This window comes from Muntiacus reevesi, chromosome 21, assembly GCF_963930625.1.
Source record: "Muntiacus reevesi chromosome 21, mMunRee1.1, whole genome shotgun sequence".
Lineage (NCBI taxonomy): Eukaryota > Metazoa > Chordata > Mammalia > Artiodactyla > Cervidae > Muntiacus > Muntiacus reevesi.
Genome location: NC_089269.1, coordinates 50,657,906 through 50,681,694, shown reverse-complemented (window position 1 = coordinate 50,681,694; position 23,789 = coordinate 50,657,906). Strand labels below are relative to the sequence as shown.

General features: G+C 45.2%; 1 protein-coding gene across 10 annotated transcripts in view; it reads right to left on the bottom strand.

Moving 5' to 3' along the window:
- ITSN1 (intersectin 1) overlaps positions 1-23,789 on the bottom strand; it is a 252,839-nt gene that overhangs the window by 58,366 nt on the left and 170,684 nt on the right. For 8 of the 10 annotated variants that reach the window (XM_065913504.1, XM_065913500.1, XM_065913498.1 and 5 more), the window contains 7 exons: positions 20,833-21,038; positions 19,721-19,803; positions 15,385-15,551; positions 11,570-11,615; positions 9,054-9,175; positions 5,861-5,978; positions 3,744-3,935 (listed from right to left, as the gene is read on the bottom strand). In XM_065913504.1, the coding sequence (XP_065769576.1) occupies positions 3,744-3,935; positions 5,861-5,978; positions 9,054-9,175; positions 11,570-11,615; positions 15,385-15,551; positions 19,721-19,803; positions 20,833-21,038 (934 nt within the window). The remainder of the gene's footprint in view (positions 1-3,743; positions 3,936-5,860; positions 5,979-9,053; positions 9,176-11,569; positions 11,616-15,384; positions 15,552-19,720; positions 19,804-20,832; positions 21,039-23,789) is intronic. The other 2 variants (XM_065913505.1, XM_065913506.1) reach the window with 1 other exon arrangement.

Below are 23,789 nucleotides of genomic sequence, written 5' to 3'. Positions count from 1 at the left end.
AATACTCTAACTTTACAAGGGAATGAATCCTTCCTTTAGACTGGCTTCTCCCAGACATCGTTTTAAGCAGAGGCAGCCTGGAGGGTGGGCCACGTGGCCGCCTTCAGCTCTCTGTGGGTCCAGATCTGCACAGCAGAGGCAGCCAGACACAGAAAAGCAAGTCAGAACTGCAAAATGAAGGCCCTCTCATGTGTCCATGTGCCTCTGGGGCAAAAGTGTACCCAAAGTTCAGTTGTAAAAGTATTCACCCACAGCAGCCAGAGGGATGAGAGAGACAGGCTTTCTCCACCCTGGTGCTGGTGACATGGGGCCATGTTCACTGTGGGGGTCATCCTGTGCACTGAAGGGTCTTCAGTAGCAACCCCAGCCTCTGCGCACCAGAGGCTGTAACCTTCCTTCTCTCTGGTTGAGAAGCCCAGGTTCAGAAGGACGCTACGATCAAATGCAAACTGCATGATCTGTGAGGGGGAAAGAGCAAGATTCCTGGGGACAAACCTGTGTCAACACAGCCTAACAGGGTTGATCTGCAGACAGGGGGATGGAGAGAAAGAGTTGTGGAGAAGACTATCGTGGATTACCCACCTTGACAATTGCATCTCTGCTAGCCAGAACTCAAAGCTGGAAACAATGACTTTATACGGGTGAAGGGGGCGGGGTGGGGGGGTGGGAGGAGTTGGTCCTGGACAAGAGACAGGGGGTGGGCTGGGGGACAGTGATGGGGATCTCTCCCTGCACCTTGGGGCCCCTGTGTGACATTCCTGCCTCAAACAGCCCCTTCTCTTCCGAGCTTCATCTGGCTCCTTCTCATCCTCAGGTCTCCCTTCTAGAAAGAAGGGAGGGTTCTCTGAGCTGTCCCTGCAGCTGCACTTCCCACCCATTGGCTTTGGATGTCCTCCTCAGGGTCACCTGGCATCCTGGCACAGAATGCAGCAGCTTCTCTCCCTCTCTCTCGCTCACACACCCCCTCATATATTTATGTACATATATGCATGCAGCAGTTTGCTTTTCTCCTTGCTCCTCCCGTTAGAAAGTTAACTCCATGAGGGCAGGGACCCAGTCCTCACTGATGGAGCAGCACTCTCTGCCCCAGAACCCAGAGCAGCGTCCACACCCGGTGAGTCTCTCCCTGCAACTACCTGCTGAGCTGATGAAGGAACTCACTTTCCCACTGAATGGCAGGGGAGGGCCGATGAGCGAGGCTCCTCAACAGAATCACGCCCATGGTCTGCCACAGCCGACAGCTTCATCAGGGTGTACACTGGTCTGTTTCTGCAAATTCAACTGGAGTTTGCAAGGCAGATACAGATGGCAAACAATAGCATGGAAGATGTGAAAGTTTCACTATTTACTTACATCTGTCTGCTCAACAGACCCTTTTGTGATACACCTTTCGGGCAAATGTGTGGGGCTCTGAGTCACACTGCTCACCTGTCAATGTACATGCTGAAAGCCCGATGAGAGTTAAGCACAAAGTTGAATCGCAGTCTTTTTTTTCCCCCTATTTTTGGTTACAAAATGCAGCACGCAGGATCTTAGTTCCTTGACCAGGGATCGAACCCCTGCCCCTTGCAGTGGCAGTGTGATGTCTTAGCCACTGGACCACCAGGAAAGTCCTGGGAGTTCTATTCTTTAAAAGCGGTATTAGGAAGGGAATCTGTCGGCATGTTGATTGGGGGGGGGGGGGGGGCAGCTAGCAGGGTAAGAGCGAGGGTCCCCATGGCATCTGCGTCATAAATGGACACGTGGCAGCAGGCCACCTGCTCAGGTCTAGTCTGGCTGGTCCCCATCACCACTGCCACCTTCCGACATCAAGAACACAGAGACATTTCCGTCTAACTTTTATATGAAGAATTTAATTATCTATACACATAACTAATTCAAAAGGTTGTATTACAGTTGTTAAAGCCGCAGGTTTATATATTTATATATTTTACATTCATATCCATGACAATACTGACTCGCCAGCGAACGAGGCGGTGTCCTCGTTCTTGGCACTATGTGAGTGGAGAAGGCCCTCTACACAATGGCCAGCACAGAGTCCCCAAGGGGACAGACGTAAAAACAGAAGATCGCTACTGTTAAAAAGTCATTAGTGGAACCGCTAGGCTGTGCTTGAGGCTCCCTGCCCCCCACTCTGCTTTCTGTGCTGTGAGCAATGGCGTTTTTATTGTGAGCTTCCAACTAGTGTTTAAAGGACACACATGGCTTCAGCTACAACGTCCAACACATCAACGGACCATGAGCTCCATTTCATATTAACCTGTAGAAATGCCAGTCTAGTCAAAAATGTAAACATTGGAAATTAATTGCAGGGAGACTCCTATACATTCTTTCTTGTCAAGAAAATTCCTTGTTTGAAATAGGTCATTCCATGAAGTCACTGGAATAAAACTTGGTGTAACAGAGACTAAAGCGAGATTGTAGATACTGTTGACAGTGACAACCTCAAAGGTATAGTCTACAGATTTATGGTATGAAAATATGCAAAATTAAAAACCCCAAACAGAAAACACCAACTCAACCAGATAAATCTGAGACTGAACAAAAACACACATGCTTTCTCATGGGGCTACAAGGTCACTGTGCAAAATAAAATTAATGCAATATGATTAGAGCGTCATACAAGGTAATAGCTTTTGCCATGGAAAGAACCAATTTCATATGTACAGGATGTATTGTTACATGCTCAGCAAGGTACATCTGATACACACAAACAAGCACAAAACACCTTCTGTTTAATCGGCCTCATTCTACACGTCTTTAAAACAGATACACTGAACTCCTCTGTACTTCTACAGTAGGGGGCAACAACCCAAACTACACAATTTAGTTGCTAACACTGGACAAAATGAAAAACAAAAAATACATCAAGTCTCAGATTTATGGACATTTGGAACATTTTTTTTAATAGCACATGCAGCATTCCTTGATAGTGGGTCTTTTTGCAAAACCAAAATAGCAAAGAAGTCATTCTTTTTTTTTTTTTTTTATTAAAAGGCTAAAAGATTTATTGAAAAATAATTTGAAAACTATTGAAAGCACCTGTGCAAAGGTGGGGGGAAGTCAATTTGAGTCACTAGGAAAGCCACAAAAGGACCCACTACCCTGTGTATTTTTGTAATTTTTTGCTTCTATCTCTGCAAGTAATAACTCAACATTGTCATCACATGCAACTAAGGTAAAATGAGGTAAACTGCTCTGCAGTGAGTTCTTCTACTCAGAAGGCAGTAGGTGATCATGCTGGAAGTCACATGATCAAGGCTGCATCTCCCATCATCCCTCGGGGCAGTGATATGGGATAGTGGGTCTCTTTGAGGACTTTCAAGCCTGAGGGGGGGGTGGACAACATATGATTCCTAGAAAAAGGAGGAAAACAACACATAAGCAAAACAAAACAATGAGCAAAATTCAAGCTAGGAAAATGAGTCAGGCATGTAAAACAGCATGGTGCCAAAATGATTAAAAAGGAAAAAAAACAGAAAAGAAAAAGGGGGGGGAGGGGTGGGAGGGGACATGCTACAGAAGGAATGAATTTAAAAAACCAAAAACAAAAAACCAATGAAACGAAAACCCCACGAGATAAAAGTCTTGCATTATGAGGAAGGTCTTCAAAGAGACTGTTGCGAATGCAGCAATGGTCTAGCTAAGTTCTGCAAATAAAGCTCGGCAGAATCAGAGCAATGCTGCATGTTTCACCGTGAGACGCCAGAGAGGAGAGGCAACCGGGCGGCCGGGGCACTTACATTGCTGGCTGGGGTCCATGTCCGTGGTCAGCTTCACGTAGTTGGACGGGAAGAGCCCCACCTGCCCGTGGACTTCGCCCTTCCACCAGTCGGGGTCCTCCTTGTTGAGGACGTTGATGACCTGGCCCTTGCTGAAGGCCAGCTCGTCGTCGTTCTGAGCAGTATAGTCGTACACCCCGATCACTTGGCACACTGCGGGAGACACGCCCAGTGAGTGGTGGGGACGCAGGCTGCCTGGGGGTCTCCGCGCCTCCTGTGTCCCACCCGTTTCCTTGCCCGAAGAGGGCAGAGCTACCTGGAGGGCTCTGGGGGGCTCTGTGTACGTGTGGGCAGTGGAGGAAGCTGGAGGACTGGAAACCAAGACAACAGCAAAATCGGCAGACCTCCCTTTAGTTTCCACCCCACCTTCCTCTTGTAGGTGTTTTGCTGTCTGCAGAAAACGGTGGGGATGAGGGACAGCTACCAGGGAATCATCTCTGTCTGAGGGCGGTGATGTTCCTTCAGGATGCTGACTCAGAATGTTAGCCCATCTGCACACCCAGCTGTAGATCATGGGGACTCGACCCCAGCTCTTTTCTTTCCTTTCTGATTCTTTGTTGGATTGTTTTTTGTTGTCTGTCTGTTTGTTTTTTAAGGTGGAAGCTGATTATCAGCTGACCTCCAAAAAGTTCAACTCTTGTGTCTGACTCTTTGCGACCCCGTGGACTGTGGCCTGCCAGATTCCTCTGTCTATGGGATTTTACAGGCCAGAACACTGGATGGAGTGGGTTGCCATTTCCTTCTCCAGGGGATCTTCCCAACCCAGGGATCGAACCTGCGTCTCCCATCTCTTGTGTCTCCTGCATTGGCAGGCAGATTCTTTAACCACCAACGCCACCTGGGAAGCTCTTAGTGAAAAGGAAAATCAGTGCCTTATTCTGCTGTACTTTTGTGTCTCATAATCTTGTCTCCAGGAAGCAATTTCCACATTCAAGGACAATTTTCCTTTTCTCATTTTCCCTCAAACCTACAGGAAGTTACACTGTTTTTATTCCTGGGCATTTTTACATTTCAGAGAAGTCTGCCTAGTTAGGTGTTACCCCTGTTCATCTTTCCTGACCAACCTGTATACAAGCTCAGGCTTTAACGACGTTCCAGCTAATCTCATCCCCTCGGCAAACAATTTCTGTGGGTTTTAACCAACCTGATGAAGGGCACACCACTGGCCCTCCCCAAGGGAGAGAAGACACAGCAGGCACCACCCCCTCTGCCCACAGGAGGCCACGGCTCAAGCGCAGGGGCCCAGCTGGGGTCGGGAATCAGTCACAAAGCTGGCCAGTCCCTTCATTTCTTGCAAAGGCTGCCAAGTTTTGATCTGATTTCACTGGGGATGTACAGCATAGACATTTAGCCACAGGTTCTGGAAGGAAAAGCCTGTGTTTTCCACAAATACCACCCAAGATTCCATTAATGGCTTAAAGACCCAAAGCAGAAGTCGGCTTCCCTAACCTCACCCTCTCACATATTACCGAAGCATCTAATTTGGTCTCTTCAATCAGAAAATAGCCAACCATCTCAGCTGCAGGGCCCTCTGTTCCCTCCTGGTCCCCTTAGGAGAGCGTGTATAATATCCTGCCTATTAAGCGAAGCCCCTCGGTTCACAGGAAATGTCACAGGGGAGCTATTTCGGTCTTTTCTGAGCAGCACATGACAACCAGCAGACCCCCGTGGCCTCTCGGCTCAATCTCCTGACCTATTTAGACCCCGGCCATTTATTTTTAGGAGGCCCTTTTTGTCTCCCCCCACCCCCCAACCGCCACCCCAGCCCAAATCCCAATTTAAATAGTTGGAAGGAAATCAAGAGAAAAGTCTGGCTTCAATAGCACAGCATTCAGGGCCTCTTTAGGAAGCCAGTTCCAACAAGGACTCTGTTGTACCCAGCACAGCAAAGCCGCTTAGACATTTGGTCCTTTTGAAAAACATATTCCATATCACATTCGTGGGGTATCAGTCCCCACCCAAGTAAAAGGGGCGCTTACAGCCGATGTGAAAGACAACCTCCGCCCCTCCACGGGAGAATCGAGTGGCAGGCTACCAGAAGCACAGACCACTTTCCGCGCAGAGTGTAAGCCGCTCACCTGCTGGGAACGCTGCTGGCTTCGGTGGGTCTGTTGGAGTAATCTTGCTCGTCCCAGGGCTTAAAAGTTTGACGTAATTAGCAGGGAACCAGCCTATCTGGCGCTTTTTCCCACGTGCCTAATAATTAAAAAAATTACATTAAAACGTTTCAAAGGTTCATCCTCTTTCATGGTATAGTTTGCTTCCGAACATGGTGCGCTTATGCCAAGCTTATGCATAACTGAAAAAGAGATAACATCAATAGTAGAATCTTTGGATTACTACATTACTAAATGAAAACACCGTAGCTGAAATTCAAACTGTGGCAGCCGCTGGTCAGCAAAGCCCAGATAGTTTTCACACGGCCTGACTGCGTGGATCACACTCAGAGGACCATGAAGTGCTTACAGGCTAGAGAACCCCGCTGAGTGAATAGCTCTCAGATGTCGATTTCAGGTCGGGTAGAGGTTACGGTTTATGCCAACATTACATATGGATTTTAGGAATAATAATATGATAACGGCAGCAACATGTACTGGGAGCTTCTTAGGAGCTAGGCCTGTGTTCAACATCTATTATATGTGTACCTACACAACAATTCCAGAATACGACTCCTACTATATCCACTGCCCACTTTCACTATTCCCAGTTCTCAGATAGAAAGAGTAACACTCAGAAAGGTTAAGTGATAGTCTCAGTGTTACAGGCTAGTTAATGGCAAGCCAAGAGTCACACTCGCATCTATGATCTTCTTACGGATATTAACTGTACACATACGAGATGACAGACATGCAATATATGCAGGACACGAGGGGGCTAGGCGTGACCTTGCCTTCAAAAGCCATCAAGCCTGTGTGATAGGTGAGTCATGCTTCCCACTGTCAGTCCCTTCTCCTTCACTTTAATCTAATTCAACACAAAATCCATTCGCTGAGTGCTTACATGCTGAGAGTTGTTGGAAATGGATAGTATATGACTTGAAGGAACTTATAATAAAGTTGGTGAACCAAGACTTGTAATCCTGACATAATTCTGAGAGACAAAGACTCTAATTAGGGATGACAAGTGTCATAACTACCCTTCTGCACAGCACCAGGAGCAGAGAATTCAAAGCAATCTACAGGGCACACACGCATGCCCACCCTCTAACCTATTCCCCAAATAAGAAAATAAAACTCAGAGAAAAGGAAGCTTTCCACACCTCACCCCTACCCTCTTATCTGATTCAATTTGTCATGAAGGATACTTCTGGGTTACTTTTAGAACGTAGATCAGATTTCACTTTCTTTGTGGCCTGATAAGATTTCATGCTCTTAGCTCAAGGACTAAAGCTTTCATCTTCACACTGAACCCACCCATGGTTGAAGCCACTTTTTTAAAAGTTCCCCCATGTTAATCTATCTGGTATACACTGCATTGGGGCTCACAGCGATGCCACCATTTCCCGCATCTGTGTAGTTTCCCAGAACATAGAACTCACTGGCAACTTCCTTTTTTCTTTAAAAAATAATTTGTTATTTTTTGGCCGTGCCTCATAGCATGAAGGATCTTAATTCCCTGACCAGGAATTGAACCTGTGTCACCTACAGGGGATGTGCGGAGTCTTAACCACAGACCACCAGCTGGGACCACATTCCCAACTTCTTTATCCGTGTAGTCGCAGTAGACGAAGTCTGGTGAGAGCACCAGAAGCCCTGCTAGACAGATAACTGAGGGCTGCAAGAACCCACTCAAGACTCTTTCGTGTAAGTGAGAGGATGAAAAGATACGGTTTCTGCCCTCAAAGAGTTGATAACCTACATGAAGAAGTAAGAAACATGCATGGGAAGCTAAGTAACAGTCTTGGCATCAATACTAAATGCCAAGAGAGGCTCAGGCATTGGGCCACCATGGTTCATGGAAGATGTCGCCTTGGGTGGGACGCTCATAGAAAGCTTCTGGAAGAAGTGGGATCTGACCCGCTCTTGAGGAGGGGTGCGGGGGGGGAAGGAGGCGGGTAGGACCATGTGGGGAGATGCTATGGGCAAAGGCAGGAAGAAATCGGGGTCTGGGGGCTGCTGCTTGTTTTCAAGAGAGTAGATCACCGCCTGAGGCTGGAGCAGAGACGTCACTGTGAGTCAGACTGGCAAGACGCCTGGAAGGGCAACAGGGTGCACTTGTGAGCAGGCTGAGGAGGAGGGCCATGGGGACCCCCTTAAGTCTTCAGAACAGGGGAGTCACCTATGGGCGGGAAGGCCACTAGGCGACAACTCTCTACAGGAAACAAGACCACAAGTCTGAGGAAGGCCTCCCCCACCCAATGAAGGAAGAGAAAAAGGAGAGGGAGGGAAGCCCTGGCAGTCCAGTGGTTAGGACACAGCGCTTTCACTGCCACGGCCCTGGTTCAATTTCTGGTTGGGGAACTAATATCCCACAAGTCCTGTGGCACAGTGAAAAAAATCAGTAAATTAAAAAAAAATTTTTTTAAAGGATGAGGGGATTGGATTCCAGGACCCCAGTGGAATCCTGAACCAATAAACGGCGTCTTGTCCGTCCTGCTGGACACGGTTTTTAGTGGCTGCCCACCAGCGAGCTCCCAGGGGAAGTTCTACCTTTGGCTGCTCCAGGCTGAGCCTTCTATTCCAGCCATGATGCCTTTCTTTCGTCCACAGCTCACTCACCACTCTCCAGTGCTTCAGTTTCTAACTTTAATCTGGCCCACACGCACAGAAAGCGCTGTTATTTCTTTATTTCACCACAATGCAGATCTCTGCCTTCCTGGTCAAGGTTTACCTTGACGGACTGATGAACTGAGGACAGGTGGACACACACAGGAACTAAAACTGCTGAGCCACACAGACGTGGCTCTGACTGCAAAGGCATCACACCCCACAGCACAGCGGAGGGGAAGCTCTGCTCCTGTACTGCTGTTGACACTAAGAATGGAAGACTCCATCACGAGCGCTCTCCTTCCCACCACTCACGGTCTCAACTCAAGAATCTAACAGATACACATACATCTTCAGAAGAATCCTCAGCTCTCACATTTCTGTTCCTGGCTGCCCAAGGCTTAGGAACAAACTGGGTTTAGATAATGTGGCATCTCTCATTACACAAATGCAGGATTCAGACAGTGTGGGGGTGTCTGCACTTTGCCATGAAATAGCATCCCTTTGAAATCTTGTATACTGAAATCTGGGCAGGCGATTTTAAATAAATGGAAAAGACAGTAACCTGTAGCTCTCCTTCCCACCATCCACCGGGATTCTTTTTCCGGATCAGGATCAGCTGACCGGGGGCCAGGGTAAGCTGCTCAGGACCCGTAGCTGTGTAGGAGGCAATGACCTGTGCAATTTCTGGAAAACAAGACCAAGCATGGTATAGTGCACCGTTAAGAGTTAGGAGAAGGACAGCCACGACACAGCCACCTCCCAGGGTCACAGGCAGACATCCTCAAACCCAGTACACAGGGCCGGTTTTCTACTCCACGAAGGAGGCTCAGTGGTCTCCCGTTCCCCGCAAGGCAAAAGCAGTGCTCTGGGGCTGGACTCGCCTTCTGGTTCTGCCTGGTGTGCCCGAGGGTCCCCTCATCTCTTGGAACCCCCCAGCTTGCCCCCACAAACTCCCCACCCCCCAACCCCCCAGGATGCCAACAGTTGGGCCTCATTCATCCCCACCCGCCTTTGGCCCCCACACAAGGCTTGTTATCACATGGTCCACGGAAGGATGGTTGAGTGAATCAAAGAACTCAAGTGAAGCCATTCCACCTGCCAGGTACAGTAGAAAGACAAGTTCTGTGTTCTTGAGAAGCCGCCAGGAGCAGGCACTATACTATGACTTCTATACTATGACTTTCCTCGGCCTCTCTCTACCATCCACAAGACCATTTCCTCCGTGGCTGACATTCTAAGGGTGATCCCTGAATATCAGCTAGGGATCACGTCAATGGAAGTTTACTTCTTTTCACTGCAAGTTAAAGGAGGATCCTAGAGTCAAGAGGGGGATTTTAAGCAAAACAGCAGTTCAGCACAGAAAAAAAAAAAAAAAACCATAAACAGTTCTGTACTTTTCCTGACTGAACAGTCTCATGGGAAAAAGTCCAGCAGCACCACAGACCAGGCCCTGAAAAAGTACACTTCTCCTGGCACAGGCAGTCAACTACAAAAGGACAGACTCCTTCTCTGCCTGAATGCTGGCGCATCTGCAGCGACTGCCTTGTGAACTTCTAGAAGCAAGACGGAACACACTGTTCTATTCCTCTATACTCTCTCCCCGTTGTAACTGTTCTCGGAAGAAAGAGATGAAGACACAAGGAATGAAGTAAAGACAGAGAGAAGGAGAGAAGTAGAAGGCCCATCTCTGACGGCACTTCCTGCGTTAAGGAACATGCCCGGCCCCTCCGCCCCACCCCGACCCTGGCCTGCGATCAGCTGCCACCATGCTGGGAGCACTGGGATGTCCCGGTGCAGGCTGGCCCTGCCAGACGTGTCCCAGGGCTCAGGGAAGCCAGAGAGAGCCCGGCTCACAAACGTCTGGGCTCTCTGAGAGCCCAAGACGAGAAATCTGTGCTGGGGATGAGAACTCTCCCCCAGCACACCAAGGATTAGCTCTAGACTCCAAAAATTCGGAAAACATCCAAATTATTATTCTATTTGGCCCCGGTGTTCCCATTCCTCAAGGACCTGGCCTGCGTAGCTGGTGACCTGTCTCAATACTTTTTTCCTTTTTTTTTGAGCAGCTCGCTGGTTTCCGTGTGATGTTAAGCCCCTCTGGACTCTTTGGAGGGACCATTTAAAATGTATAGGGTTGGCCAAAAAGTTCATCCAGGTTAGCCTGTAAGATGTGGTGGAAAAACCCAAACAAACTTTTTGGCCGACCTCATAGCATACTCAGGGTTAAAACAGAGATTTGACTGGGGTGGTCTGCTATCTGAGTCGGGCTGAAATCCTACAACTACCAGAAAACGCACTTTTCCTTGTCAGGTGAGCCTGTCTGGAGGCTGAGCGCCAGGCACAGACACACAAGCCCCTCTCTCAGCACTGCGGTGACTCTCAACCTGTAATTTCTCAAGGCTGTAATAGCAAAAGGGCTCAAATGGCCTAGATGAGGAAGACAGGCCATACCAACCATATGATTTCCCAGCTGCTTCTTTCTTCTTTCATTCATGTTTCTATTAATAGAACATGTGATTTTTGTTTAAATAAATAAACTGAAACACTTTTGAGTTCAGGGGGATGACTATAATTTTGTGCCTTCACTATGTAACTGAGGAAAACTACTCAAAGGCTTCTAAATTCATGGCCCCACTGTCTGATAATACGTGAGGCTCCTCTAACCTCCTCCACTATTTACATCCTGGGACTGAATGTGCTTTCAGGAAAGGAAAAAGTGCTGGACCTAATGAGAGGAGGATTAAGTAGCAGCTGACCCCAAACCCTACAGTTCCAAGTGTGACAGCGTCCCACCATCTTGCCTGAATTATTTCTTCACACCCCAAGAGAACATTCTGCCTGGTAACGTCCCTCACACCCCATGTGTGAAGCAACAGCATTATTTCATAACCATGGATACACACTATTAATGGAGTCCAAGCAAAGGATCTATTCCGACCACTCCTGGGACAGATTCTTTAGTCTTTTCTTTTCTTTCTTTTTTTTCCAAAAAGGTTTCTGGCCCTAGTAAAAGACTGGGAGCAACTATCAATTACATTAAAAACATTGAAAAAATAATCATCAGGGTTTGTCACTTACCAGGTTTTTTTCCTAAACTCCCTGTTTTCCCAGCAGTTCCAGAGCCCTTGAAACAGAGCAGAAGGTCTCATTTGCATACTGAAGAGTTTTGGTCAAGCAACTTAAAAAACGATGAATGATGTCACGAACCCGCTTGAGCCCCTAAATTCCTTTTTTTCATTCTGGAGAGACACAGCAGCATTTTATCTCCTGACGTTACAATGTGTACCAAGGAAAACACGGGGCAAAGTAAGGACTGTAAAGCACACAGCCTTTCCTCTCTTCTTGAGAGAGAAATAAGCAGAGTAGGAGGCACTGCACAGACCCCCCAGGGCCCGGGCACTGACTGTATGTAACGAGAGTGTGGTCTGTCCCTGGGGTAAACCAAACAGCGGCTGCCCCGCCAGGAAGGCTGTCGGTCTACATCCTAAACTCAAGCTCATGTTTGAGGTCCAAATGGTTAATCATTAAACATTTCACAGGCAAAAAAGTACAGAGGTTACAGTAGACATCCATGAGCTCAACACCCCAATTGAGTACGTGACTATATTAACATTTTAGTACATCTGCTTTAGGGCTTTCTTTTTTTTTTAAAGAAGGAAAACAGGACGGTGGCGATTCAAACCCCCCTGCCCCCATTCTATTATCCAGAGAGGTGGCCACTCTCTCCTGTGAGTCCTTTCTACCCAAACTTTACACTCTTTAAACGCTAAAATTTTTCTTTTAATGCTGGACACATAGCGCATAGAAGCAGACCACTTTTTCCCCAACTACTAAGTGTTCCAAAAGTGCTCTAGGGTTGAATTCCTTCATGAATACTCATGGAATTTTAAACTAGCTGAGCAAGCCAAGCCGGCAGAGAGTTGGCTGGGACGGGGGCCAGGCCGTAATCTGTCGTTACAAAGTGCTTTATTCCGAATTAATTTTCACTCGTGTGTCACTATCTTCCAGTAAATTAAGTATTCCAATTAAAATAGAACAAAACGAAAGGCTTAATTAACTAAATGAGAGTAACTGTAAAATAAAAATATGTAATTTATCTACCAGGAACACAACTTCTCATTGTCCCTTTATTTATACTGAAATTCAATAACCATCTAGCAGGGAAAGTTTGAATTAAAATGTTTACTCTGATTATGTTTTCTATATTAACAAAGATATATGTATAATACCCATCTCCCTCGGAATTATCATAGGCTGCGTATCAACATGAAGGCATACTAACGCTACAAAATTCCAAACGGCCAGTTAATTTCCCATCACAGGCTTATAATATGCTCTCTCTATTCCATAAAAAGAACAAAGTGATTGGCAACCCATTGATGGAGTTCCAGCCACATTAATGTGCTCCCTTTTAAACACCGCAGCCAGCACTTAAGCTGAGACAGATTCAGATGGCCATGTCTGGCTCTGGCACTTCTCAAGAATGCAGCAGAAAAGCTGATCCAGGTGACTTGCCCCAGTCCTGCTCATGCAGAGAAGGGAAGTAGGCTTAGGACAAACTCCTCTCTGCATCCACGGGTCAACTCTGGTATCTGAGGCTCGGTCTGGTTTTTAAGTTTGGCAGGATATTGACTTGTGCACTGAATTCTTTGTCCAAGTAGGATGAAAGATTTTTTTTTTAATTTTTTCATTATTGTGAGATAATGTAGCTCAATGTTTGCCCCAAAATCGTTAGCACTGCTAGTTCTTTGGTGGCTGATAATTTAAGATAGCAACTAAGAAAGCACTTTACAACTCAACTTACCTTTAGAAAACGTCACAGTGCATTTTTTCTAAACTTACTGACTTGGGATGGTTTGGGTAGAAAACTCAAGTTTATTAAAGGATAATACAAGTAATGGCTTTGGTGTTTAATTGAGCTCAAATGTAAAGCCACTTTAAGAGTTTCTGTGCATGGGAGCAGAAATTGAGTTTAGTTTGTAATGTTTTCCCTCTGCTCTCCTAAAATATCATCTCCACAGTTCTTACTGGATCTAACTAACTGGTCTGGAGAAGAGTTGAATTTTCCCTCTCCAGGTCTTCAGAGGACAATACAATGACTGTCTTACAGAAAAGAAGTATTTTCATTCCAGCTTCTGCCAAATTCTCCAAGGGGAAGCAGACTTTTGCAAAGCCCTCCAGGGGAATTTCAGCAAGCTGCTCTTAAGACCAAAGCAAGGGAAAACAAAAAACCCCCAAACAACAATAATACTCCCTAAAAAAAAAAAAAGGAAAAAAAAGCCAAAACAAAAGCTAATAAAAATCTCAAGCAAATACAACTAATCCAGGGAATTGCAGGGAAGCAGAGAAGGCAGACTGAAGGTGGAATCACCACAGTTTACCACCAGGCCCAGCCTTGCTCCCCAAGTAGCTGCGGGTCTGTTAAAGGACTACATTTATAACCTGAAATTTCCACCAACTTGAAATTGGCCACTCGGAGATGGGCTCCCATATGCCAGTAGGCCCATGTCACTATTTCATTAATTCTGTATCATCTCAGGACATTTTATGCGACTAAATTTTTAGGGCCCCATTAACAACAGCTGGGAGCCACTTCCAATTTGTAAGCATTGACAATAAACTGAGTCTCTGCTCAATCTCTGATCAGGAGATACTAAGGCCTGGCCAAAGGCCTTAGTGAAATCTTGGGTCTTGCTATTGTATACGTAAAAATATAAGTTCTAGCAGTAAACACCATTTATATACAAATTGTAAATTTATCCAACTAACTTTTTGAAATAATTCCAAGGAACTGGAGCTGCTGGGAATAAGGATATCCAAAATTTAGTTCTGAGTACAACCTGTAATAGATTTCCCCCTACTACATAAACGGGTGGCTTCCCTGATAGCTCAGTTGGTAAAGAATCTGCCTGCAATGCAGAAGATCCCAGTTCTATTCCTGGAAGATCCCCTGGAGAATGGAAAGGCTACCCACTCCAATATTCTGGCCTGGAGAATTCCATGGACTGTATAGTCCAGGAAGTCGCAAAGAGCTGGATACGACTGAGCAACTTTCACTTTCACTTTTCATATAGATGGGACTTCATCAGTCTTGCATTTATGTGGGTCTATTTCCTAAAACTTTATAAATGCTATTAATATATTTTTAACCTTTGGTAATATGATATTACAAAGTAGTTGCTTTTCTTCTGGTACTGTTCAACTCAGTCATCTTCACATATGCTCAATCCTCATAATCACTTGTGTTTTTTCATTTTCTTCTGTCCTCTCTTCCCCTGCACATACATATCAATGTGTTTGTTACAGATTTCTAAGAACTCATTTATCACTAAGGATGTTAACCACCTGTTATGCAATGCAAATGAGATACCATATTTTATTGCTTTCAGTTCACTATGGTGTTTTATATTTTGGCTGTGTATTCAAGTATAATCATGTTGTGTCTCATGAAAGATAAACAAATTCTAAAAACTTTCTACCACCCAATATTCTGGGGCTAGTATCACCAAAACACATTTGTTTACATGGGGGAAATACTGCTGTGTATCCCAGATCAGTGACCATGGAGACTTAATCAAGAACATTTACTCTAAATCCTAAGTCAGTTACATCCAGGAACATACGGGAATCCTGAACATTGTCCCAGCTGACACAGACCAGCCTCATTCAGGGCAGCCTCCACCGAGCCCCGGGGGGTTCTTTTGCTTCTGGGAAGCCCAGGCTGACCCTGCGGCACCACTAGGCAAGTTGAAACAATGACACCTCACACTGTTTGCAGTCACGTTCCAGACCTCAGCAAGACCCAACAACGATGTTCCACCAGCAAACCTCATGACTCCCTGAAGAGAGAGTCAGCGCGCAGAAGGGGAGAGGGAAGAGTTAACGTGGTTTACCTCTGCATCTTTAAGCCTCACATAGTTAGAAGGGAAGACGCCGGACTTGTCGCCCACCGCTCCTGTCCACCAGTCACCATCTTTCTTGGTAACCAAAATCACATCCCCTTGCTGAAAGGTTAAATCGCCTTGCTCAGAACTCTCGTAAGTGTACATGGCAATAAATTCTGGTGGGGAGAAATATTGAGATACGAAGAGAGCTTGATTGTTTACAGAAATCCCAGACAACTTTGCAAAAGCAAGTTTATGAATAAGGACATTAGGATAAGGTCCAGTCAGGAGAAAGCCTAGTCATAGATAAAATACAGAGTTGCAGAACCCCCTGGGCTCCAAATTCACAAACTTGCACATAAAATTCAGTAATTGCAGCCAGGGAGACAATTCCTGTGAAGACCCAGCCCCAGAAACAACAACAACAACAACAAAAAAAAAAACCCCTGCATGTCCACCCAATAACAGTACAGAGTGATCTCTGACTTAAGACCATGTTCTTTTTTACGTGGCATTTTTATATTTACTTTTTTCGCCTTCAGGATTTAAAAAAAAATAAAGTGCAGTTGATTTACAATGTTGTTAACTCCTGCTGTACAACAAAGTGATTTGGTTACACATACACACACCTGTTCTTAAATGTTTGCTTTGAATTAACATTTACTGAGTGCCTAGGTGTGATGAGCACAGTGTTAGAGGCACCGACATGCCGGCCCTCGGCAAGCTCATCAAAGATCTCTAATTCACTTTTTGTAATTCAGTATTTGAAGCTCATCAAATATCTGTAATTCACCAAGTCACCATTTTAGAAAACTTTTAGATGTGGTATATCCTTTATATAAATTAAATAAGACATCTTTCAAAGTGCTCGCTGAAAACCTAAGTCCTTCTGTGCCATATTACACAGATGGCAGAAGCTGTTAGGACATACAATTTTAAATATATATTATTTAGCTAAAAATGGACATCTACTTGTCATAGGAACAGGTAAAACGGGCTGCTGATAAAAGTAGTATCTACCCAATCCCAGAAAATAATCACGCCTTTCTGAACAAGATAAAAAGACAAATCAAAGTTTCTTACATGTTATTATTCATGTAATTTAGCCTTAAAGGACCAGAATTAAAGTTCTTTACTGTCTTGAAGGTGAAGGCTGTGCATTCCAGAGGAAATTTTTCTTCTATAAACCCCTGATTTTACTAAGGCTTAGAAACCAAGTCATAATCTCAGAAAGATCACTTGACAGAAAATTCTAGACACTATACTAGGTACAAAATAAAAGATTTCTAGAAAGATGAACATACATTTCCTGTTTCCACTTTTTCTCCATTTTATCCCAGGTTTTTGTATATTTTTTAAAAAGCAATTAAAAAAACAACAAAGTTTACCCAAAATGTTTGTTTTATGATAGATGGTGTGTTTCTAAATTTCTTGCAGGGCTTAATGTCAATTAATAGGCAGAGATTTAGTCTGGAGGACTCCACTGGCTAATTATAAGTACCTTTGCAGGAGGCACTAATGGAAACTAAAATAAACACTAGCAAATACAAACTATCCTGATGCTTATGGTAATGCGGGCAGCTCTCCAAGGGGCCATTTCAGTCTCAGCTGAGGCCAGCAGACCCCCGACATACAAGGTCATCCAAACGCGCTAGGGAGAACAGAAGCCTCTTTGTCTTTAGCCCTCCAGCACTGCTGACACACACCTCCACCGTTAAAACTGGCAAAAGGATTTCCCGCACAAGGAAATCAAAGTTTGGCAGCTTGAATAAGGACACTGCTTTTTCATTAATATATTCCTTTCTCTGATTTCTCACTATTTTGACCCTTCCCTTTTTATTTTGTTCTGTTACTTGTTCCTTAGCTCATGTTTGGCCATTTAAGTTTGGATCCTTGGCCATCAGTCCTTTTCCCAGTGATTCCTGCACTTAAAAGTCACTTTCTTAAAAACGGATCCAAACTTTGAAGTCACTTTTGAAATGCTTAAGAAACATCAGAAACATGAACTCTGGCTGAACTTCACACTGCAGTAGCAGATACCAAGGAGACTGGAAAGACTGTGGCTTTACAAGCCCCGCGTGTACACGGGCATCTGTGAGGACCTTCAGGATTCAATGACAATGGAGAGACGGGAGGATGGATGGGGGCTCCTCACCACTCAGAGCCTCCTCATCGGACATGTAACACAGGGCACTGGCCATTCCCAAGCCCATATTTTACAAGCTACCCAAACTGACCATGTATTTAATTTGGTTTCTGGTGTCTCAGCTGGTAAAGAACCCGCCTGCAATGCGGGAGACCTGGGTTCGATCCCTGGGTTGGGAAGATGCTCTGGAGAAGGGAAAGGCTACCCACTCCAGTATGCTGGCCTGGAGAATTTCACGGATTGTATAGTCCAAGGGGCTGCAAAGAGTCAGACACGACTAGTTGCCTGAATCACTGGTTACTTTCAATCTGATTACATTTAATACAGTATTTATAAACAGGTCCCTAATATATATAAGTGCCTTTTCCTAGAATATCAGATGCCACTGTCCTCCCACACCCTTCCAGAAAGCCAGCGATCTTTCCTAATATTTCTAATACTGAAATCATTGTAAAATGGATGTAATAAACGAGATTAGACATATAACTCTCTGCTGAGAGAGATTAGACATATAACCCTCTGCTGTTGCCCAAGTTAAGGATGTGGGTGGTTCATCTGTGACCTACTTGTGGAGGCCTCTACCTGTTTCAAAACAAAGCGACATTCATCAACACTATTGTCAGATGAGAAAGCTCACTGCTCTAAGTGGCTCCATCAATAATCTAGGAACTGAAGCAAAAAGGAAATACAAGTAGCAGACACTTACTGACCTTTATTCTAAAAGCTTGTCCTCTTGTTTCATGATTCCCATAATAATTTGCTACCTCAAGTGGTGACTATTACCTTCCTTTTACAGATGAGAGAGCTGAGGCATGACTAAAATCATTTGGTCACTAGGTGAGAGAGCCAGGATGCAAACTCCGGCACCCCACTGGGACTCAGCGGGTGTGGCCCGCTGGATCGGGCAGGGGGAGGCAGGCACCATGATTTGCCTGACACAACGCTGACTACACGTGCTGTGTTTAAAAGAGCTTTGGCCCTGTTCTCCTAACAGCGGCTATAAAGTCATTAGGATGACAAAAATGTATGAAGAGAACTATCCTAATGATTGTTTCGGTGGGCTTGGCAAAAACTGGATACAATTAAAAATAGCGGATTTATTTAGTGATGATGAAGTTTTTTATAGTTATACCTATAAACTAAAAAAAATTTTTTACTTCAGAAATTCCTCTTGAAAAAGTAACTTTGTCACTATTTGAAACATCATTAAACTTTAGCCCTTGCTTTAATAACTCTATTTTTCATAAAGTAAAGTTTCTAAAGAATAGAAGTCTCATAATGGCAAACAAACTAAAGATTCTACAAGTATTCAAGGAAACAATGAAACACCACTACAAAACAGGTTAGACATCTGTTCTTAACAAACACTGTTCCTACTTCCAACACGGAAAACCTGTCTGACTCGGGTCATGCTCACTCTTCAATTAGTACTCCGATAATGGCTAGACCAGATGTAGGAAAGACCTGAGATTTTTGCCACTAGAGCCTGAATTATGTAGGTTTTGTTCATTGTTAAACTTATGCCATATACTGGCATATATTGGGTGGGCCAAAAAGTTCATTCATATTTTTCCATATGCTCTTATAAAAACCCAAACAAACTTTTTGGTCAACCCAATATAATCCAAAAGATGGTGTCATGCAGTAAAGATGGGGGAAACAAAGCAATTAATTACTTGTGTAAGAAACACTCAAAATAAAATTTTTAGTCCTAAATAATCTGTTGTGGTTATTTCCATGGAACACAGAAATGACACTTCTGTTTCATTTGGGTACAAATGGCACTGATGCTACTGTGACAGCTTTACTGAATGGCCCAGTTATGTCCTTAAACCAAAATACTTATCTGTAAGTCAGAAAAATAGCAAGCATCACAAATAGGCTACAGAGATGCTCAGAGACCTTGATCCTTAGTGACTCTGATGGGCCTCTTTCAAGAATCAAAGGGCTTTTAATTGAACATCATTAGAAGATTCTGTTTCTATGAGCAATATATCTGATCGTATTTTGAAAAGTCCCCGTAAAGTACTGTGACTTTGTAAGGAGCTAAACCTCATTTTACCTCCAGGTTTAATATAATGAACATAAATTAAGGCAGACTCTTTAAACATGAAATCCAACCTCGTTTTCAATGTTCACTGTTTGTATTACATAATCGCCTCCACCGTCTAAAGATCTTAATTTCACTCAGGTTCTCACCTTCTCCTGACACGGCTGGCTTGGCTGCTGGGGAAGCTACCCTCTTCAGACTTGCGGGACTTTCTGAGGAACCAGAATCCATGCTGGAAGAAGGGGGGGAAGTATTTGAAATTTACTTTTCATCCTCAAAGAAAACAGTACAAATAACAATGATGCTTTCTTTATAAAACTGCTTAACATTTATAACTATTTTTTTTAAAAAGTATTTATTTGTCCAGGTCTTGGTTGTAGCATGTGGGATCTAGTTCCCTGACTTGGGATCAAACCTGGGCCCCCTGCATCGGGAGTCTGGAGAACTGGCCAATGGACCATCAAGGAAGGCCCCATTTCACATTTAAAACATTGATAATCTAGAGCTGAAATAGATGCACTTTGCTAAGTCAAAACACATCACAAAGGGCCATGGCGGCCTTACTCTAAGCTCTCTCACTCTTCTAATAATTTCCCCCAATTCTTTGGGCTTCTAAATATTTGTGGCTATCTGGCACAGTACTGAAAGTGAAGTGAAAGTGAAAATCGCTCAGTTGTGTCCGACTCTTTGTGACCCCATGGACTATGCAGTCCATGGAATTCTCTAGGCCAGAATACTGCAGTGGGTAGCCTTTCGCTTCTCCAAGGGATCTTCCCAACCCAGGGATCAAACCTAGGTCTCCCGCATTGCAAGGGGATTCTTTACCAGCTGAGCCACAGGGAAGCCCAAGAATACTGGAATGGGTAGCCTATCCCTTCTATAGCGGATCTTCCTGACCCAGGAATTGAACCGGGGTCTCCTGCAGGAGAATTGCAGGTAGATTCTTTACCAACTGAGCTACAATAAGCATAAAGAGGAACAGAATTGCCAAGAAACCCACAAGACTGTCCCAGGTCTCAGGGTAGAATTCCCTCTTGCAAAAGTCAATGAAAAACAAGATATACAGGCTTCTGAGCGAGGAACAAATGACCATCATCTGCAAGGGGCTCTCTTCTATTGACACATACCCTAACTTCTGCAGTGAAAAGACCCAGAAGACAAAACGAAACGGCAACTCCTACCTATGAATCCTAACTAGCACAAACAACAGTTTCGTGCTGAACACAGCATTCACCGTGGAAGCAGATGAGCACAGGCATACCTTGTCGATTTCCTTACGGGCCCTGAAATGAGTTTCACGTAGGACTTGGGGAACCAACCCTTCTGGCCTTGCACTTCTCCAAACCACCACATGTCTTGCTGCTCCAGTACGGTGATGACATCATTTTTGTTAAAATTTAAATGGTTGTCTTTCTTGGCTCTCCACGGATACAGGGCTTGTGCCTGTAGCCCCTCCACCTTTTCACCCTTGTGTGGAAGAACATAAAGGACCTCTCGTGACTTTGTGATCTGTTATCAGTTCAGCTGACGCGAACACCATCACCACCCCTCCGATGGGTACATGCGGGTGCATGTGCAACCACAGAAGACGCCCCCCCCCCGCCTCCTCCCCCCCGCTACCCCCACACCCCGGCAGCGCAGCATGGCTGCCACATGCCCCCTGGTTCTCAATAGCTGTTTCCTTCCCAAAGTGGAGGTGAAAACCTGCCAGCCCGTTCACAAAGCCATGGCAGGCCCATCTAGAAGTCTCTATTTAAACCATCTAGGAGATCATATTTATTCTGTTGCACCTGGCTGAATGCCTTTCTATTTTGGTTCCATTTTTAACTCTCAAGTTGCCCAGGGCAATCCCATTCCTGCCAGTTTCCAACTGGATTTGGATGTTTAGTGAAGGATTAATACCGGAGCAGAAACCTTCTGAAAGCTCAAGTACATCATATCTTAGTTTAGGTGGACACAGGGAAACAGGTCTTGGGTTGGGTTTGGTTTGTCTTAGTTCCTTTTTAGAGAAACAGGGCTTGGGCAAGCATAAACCCTCTGTAATCCCATGTACTATAGAGCTATATGCAAACTCTGTATGAAGATGAAGGCCATCTCTGCCTCCCAAAATAATCCAGGTTAAAATACTTTATTAAGCAGAAAGCACAATAAAAATGCGCAGTAGGACATGACCAAGGAACTCAAAATTAATGAAGAAGAAAGAGACACAAACAACTATGTCTACCACTGGGCAGAAGGAAATATGCTAAAAAGAGGTTGCAACTATTCATGGTGGGAACGGACAGAAAAGAGGAATGAAAGCTGCCTGCAGGCAACAGGGCGAGTTTCACAGAGGTGGCAGTGTTTGAGCTGGGCCTTGAAGGACAAGAAGGATTTTGATAGCTAGGGCTTCGGGGGGAGAGAACTCCAGGTGGAGGGCACGACCGTGCGATGCTTTCCTGCCAAGGTTCGAGGAGGAGGAGCAGGATCCGGGGGTGCGTGTGGCCTAGTCTCATGGAGGGGTGCAATAGGAGATGAGGCTGGAAAAGGCAGGGGGAGGCATTTATTATCTCTTAAAAGACTATCACATAAAACTATCACAGTATCTTAAGACAATACTATTATAAAAAAAATACATCAACTTTCAATTATGTATGTATTAATAAATGGATAAGAACAAGGGATAAAGCCCAAGGACAGCTCATTCAGAACCCACCTGGACTTGCCTTCAGAAGATACTTATTTTCATAATGACATTTAACTCTGATTATGCCTGATAAGCAGAGAATTTATGATATATCGAAGAGTTTCGGCTTTCATGCTGGCAACTTCCAAATCCTGGTCTCCGTGGGTTTTCGTCTTCTGAGACCCATGACATCCCCATTTCCTTCCATCTCAACTGTCCACTTGGTCCAGTCTTCACAACAGAGGAGGGTTCTCTGGATTGCAAACACCCTGAGGACCACTGCGTCTCCACCTCCCGTTTCTCCGGTTGTGTTCACAGTGCACCTCCCACCGGAGCCGCGGAGTTCATCGCTTCTGTGTCCCCTAATCCTCTCTGGCATTTCCATTTCGTCTCTGCCATTTCACCTGGGCCCTCTCTGGTATCTCGTAACCTCTCACCCTGAGACATCTTGGCTGCACCTGCCCTGTCTCCATCATCCCACATGGAGAACCTGGAATCAGGGAGAACACAGACTCTGGGTTCAGAGCCCGAGTCTGTCACTCACTAACTGTGTGACCCAAAACAACTGTTCACTCTCTCAGTTCATGCCTCTCAACTGTTCACTCTCTCAGTTGAGGCCTCAGTTTCCACATCTCTAAAACACAGACACTTTCTTCAAGAAAATTTAATAAGCTCTATCTGCAGAGTTGCTATGAGAGTAATCATTGTAACAGGAGTAGCTTCTATTACTATCAATTCTTCCCAACTATACAGTATTGCTGGAGAAAGCCAAGACAACTTGTGATGACAAGTCACAGACTCAGGTTAAATTCAGCCAAGTCACGCTTCATCCTTCTTTGCTCAAATCCTATTCTGCATGCCCCGCAGGCCCTGGGGGCCCCTCCCGAGAAAGCTGCCTGGAAACACGACCTCAACTTCTTTCCCTCTTTCTCCAACCTCTCTGCACCCTTTCTCTCCCAGGAAAAAAAAAGCAGCCTGTGTTTTCTCTGCTTTTAATGCTGTTTCCCCTTAGATGCTCAACCTTTCAGTCCCTTTCTCACTGTCCCTCTATCCTTTCACCAGACCTTCCCATTTTCCCATCTATCCTTTTCTCTGTATCCCTCTGCAATCCGCAGTATCCTCCTCTTTCCCGGATCACAAATACGCGCCGCCCGCCTCTTTGCCTGGACCATCGCCTTTTGTGATGTAAGAACCACCACGGCCCGCTGTTCTCCTGGTCCTGCGGTCTCCTCCTCCACCGGAGTCACCACTCTGAGCGTGCCACGTGCGCTACCTGCTGAGCTGGACAGACGCAAAGGCAAACAGCGCAGCTCCCGTGCAGAGCCGCCCTCCTGTCCAGGGCAGAGAAGACACACACTGCACGCAGCTTCCCTCCTCCCCCTGCGCCCTCGCTCCTCTGAAGCGCCCACTCCACTTCCTGAGAACTGATCTGTGTTCCCATTTCCCAAGACAGGAAGGCCTGACTGTCTCACTCTCACCTGGCAATCAACACGTCGAAAACCCAGCTCCTTCCTCTCACTAAAAGTCAATTTCTCTTTCTGCCTGACTTGTTC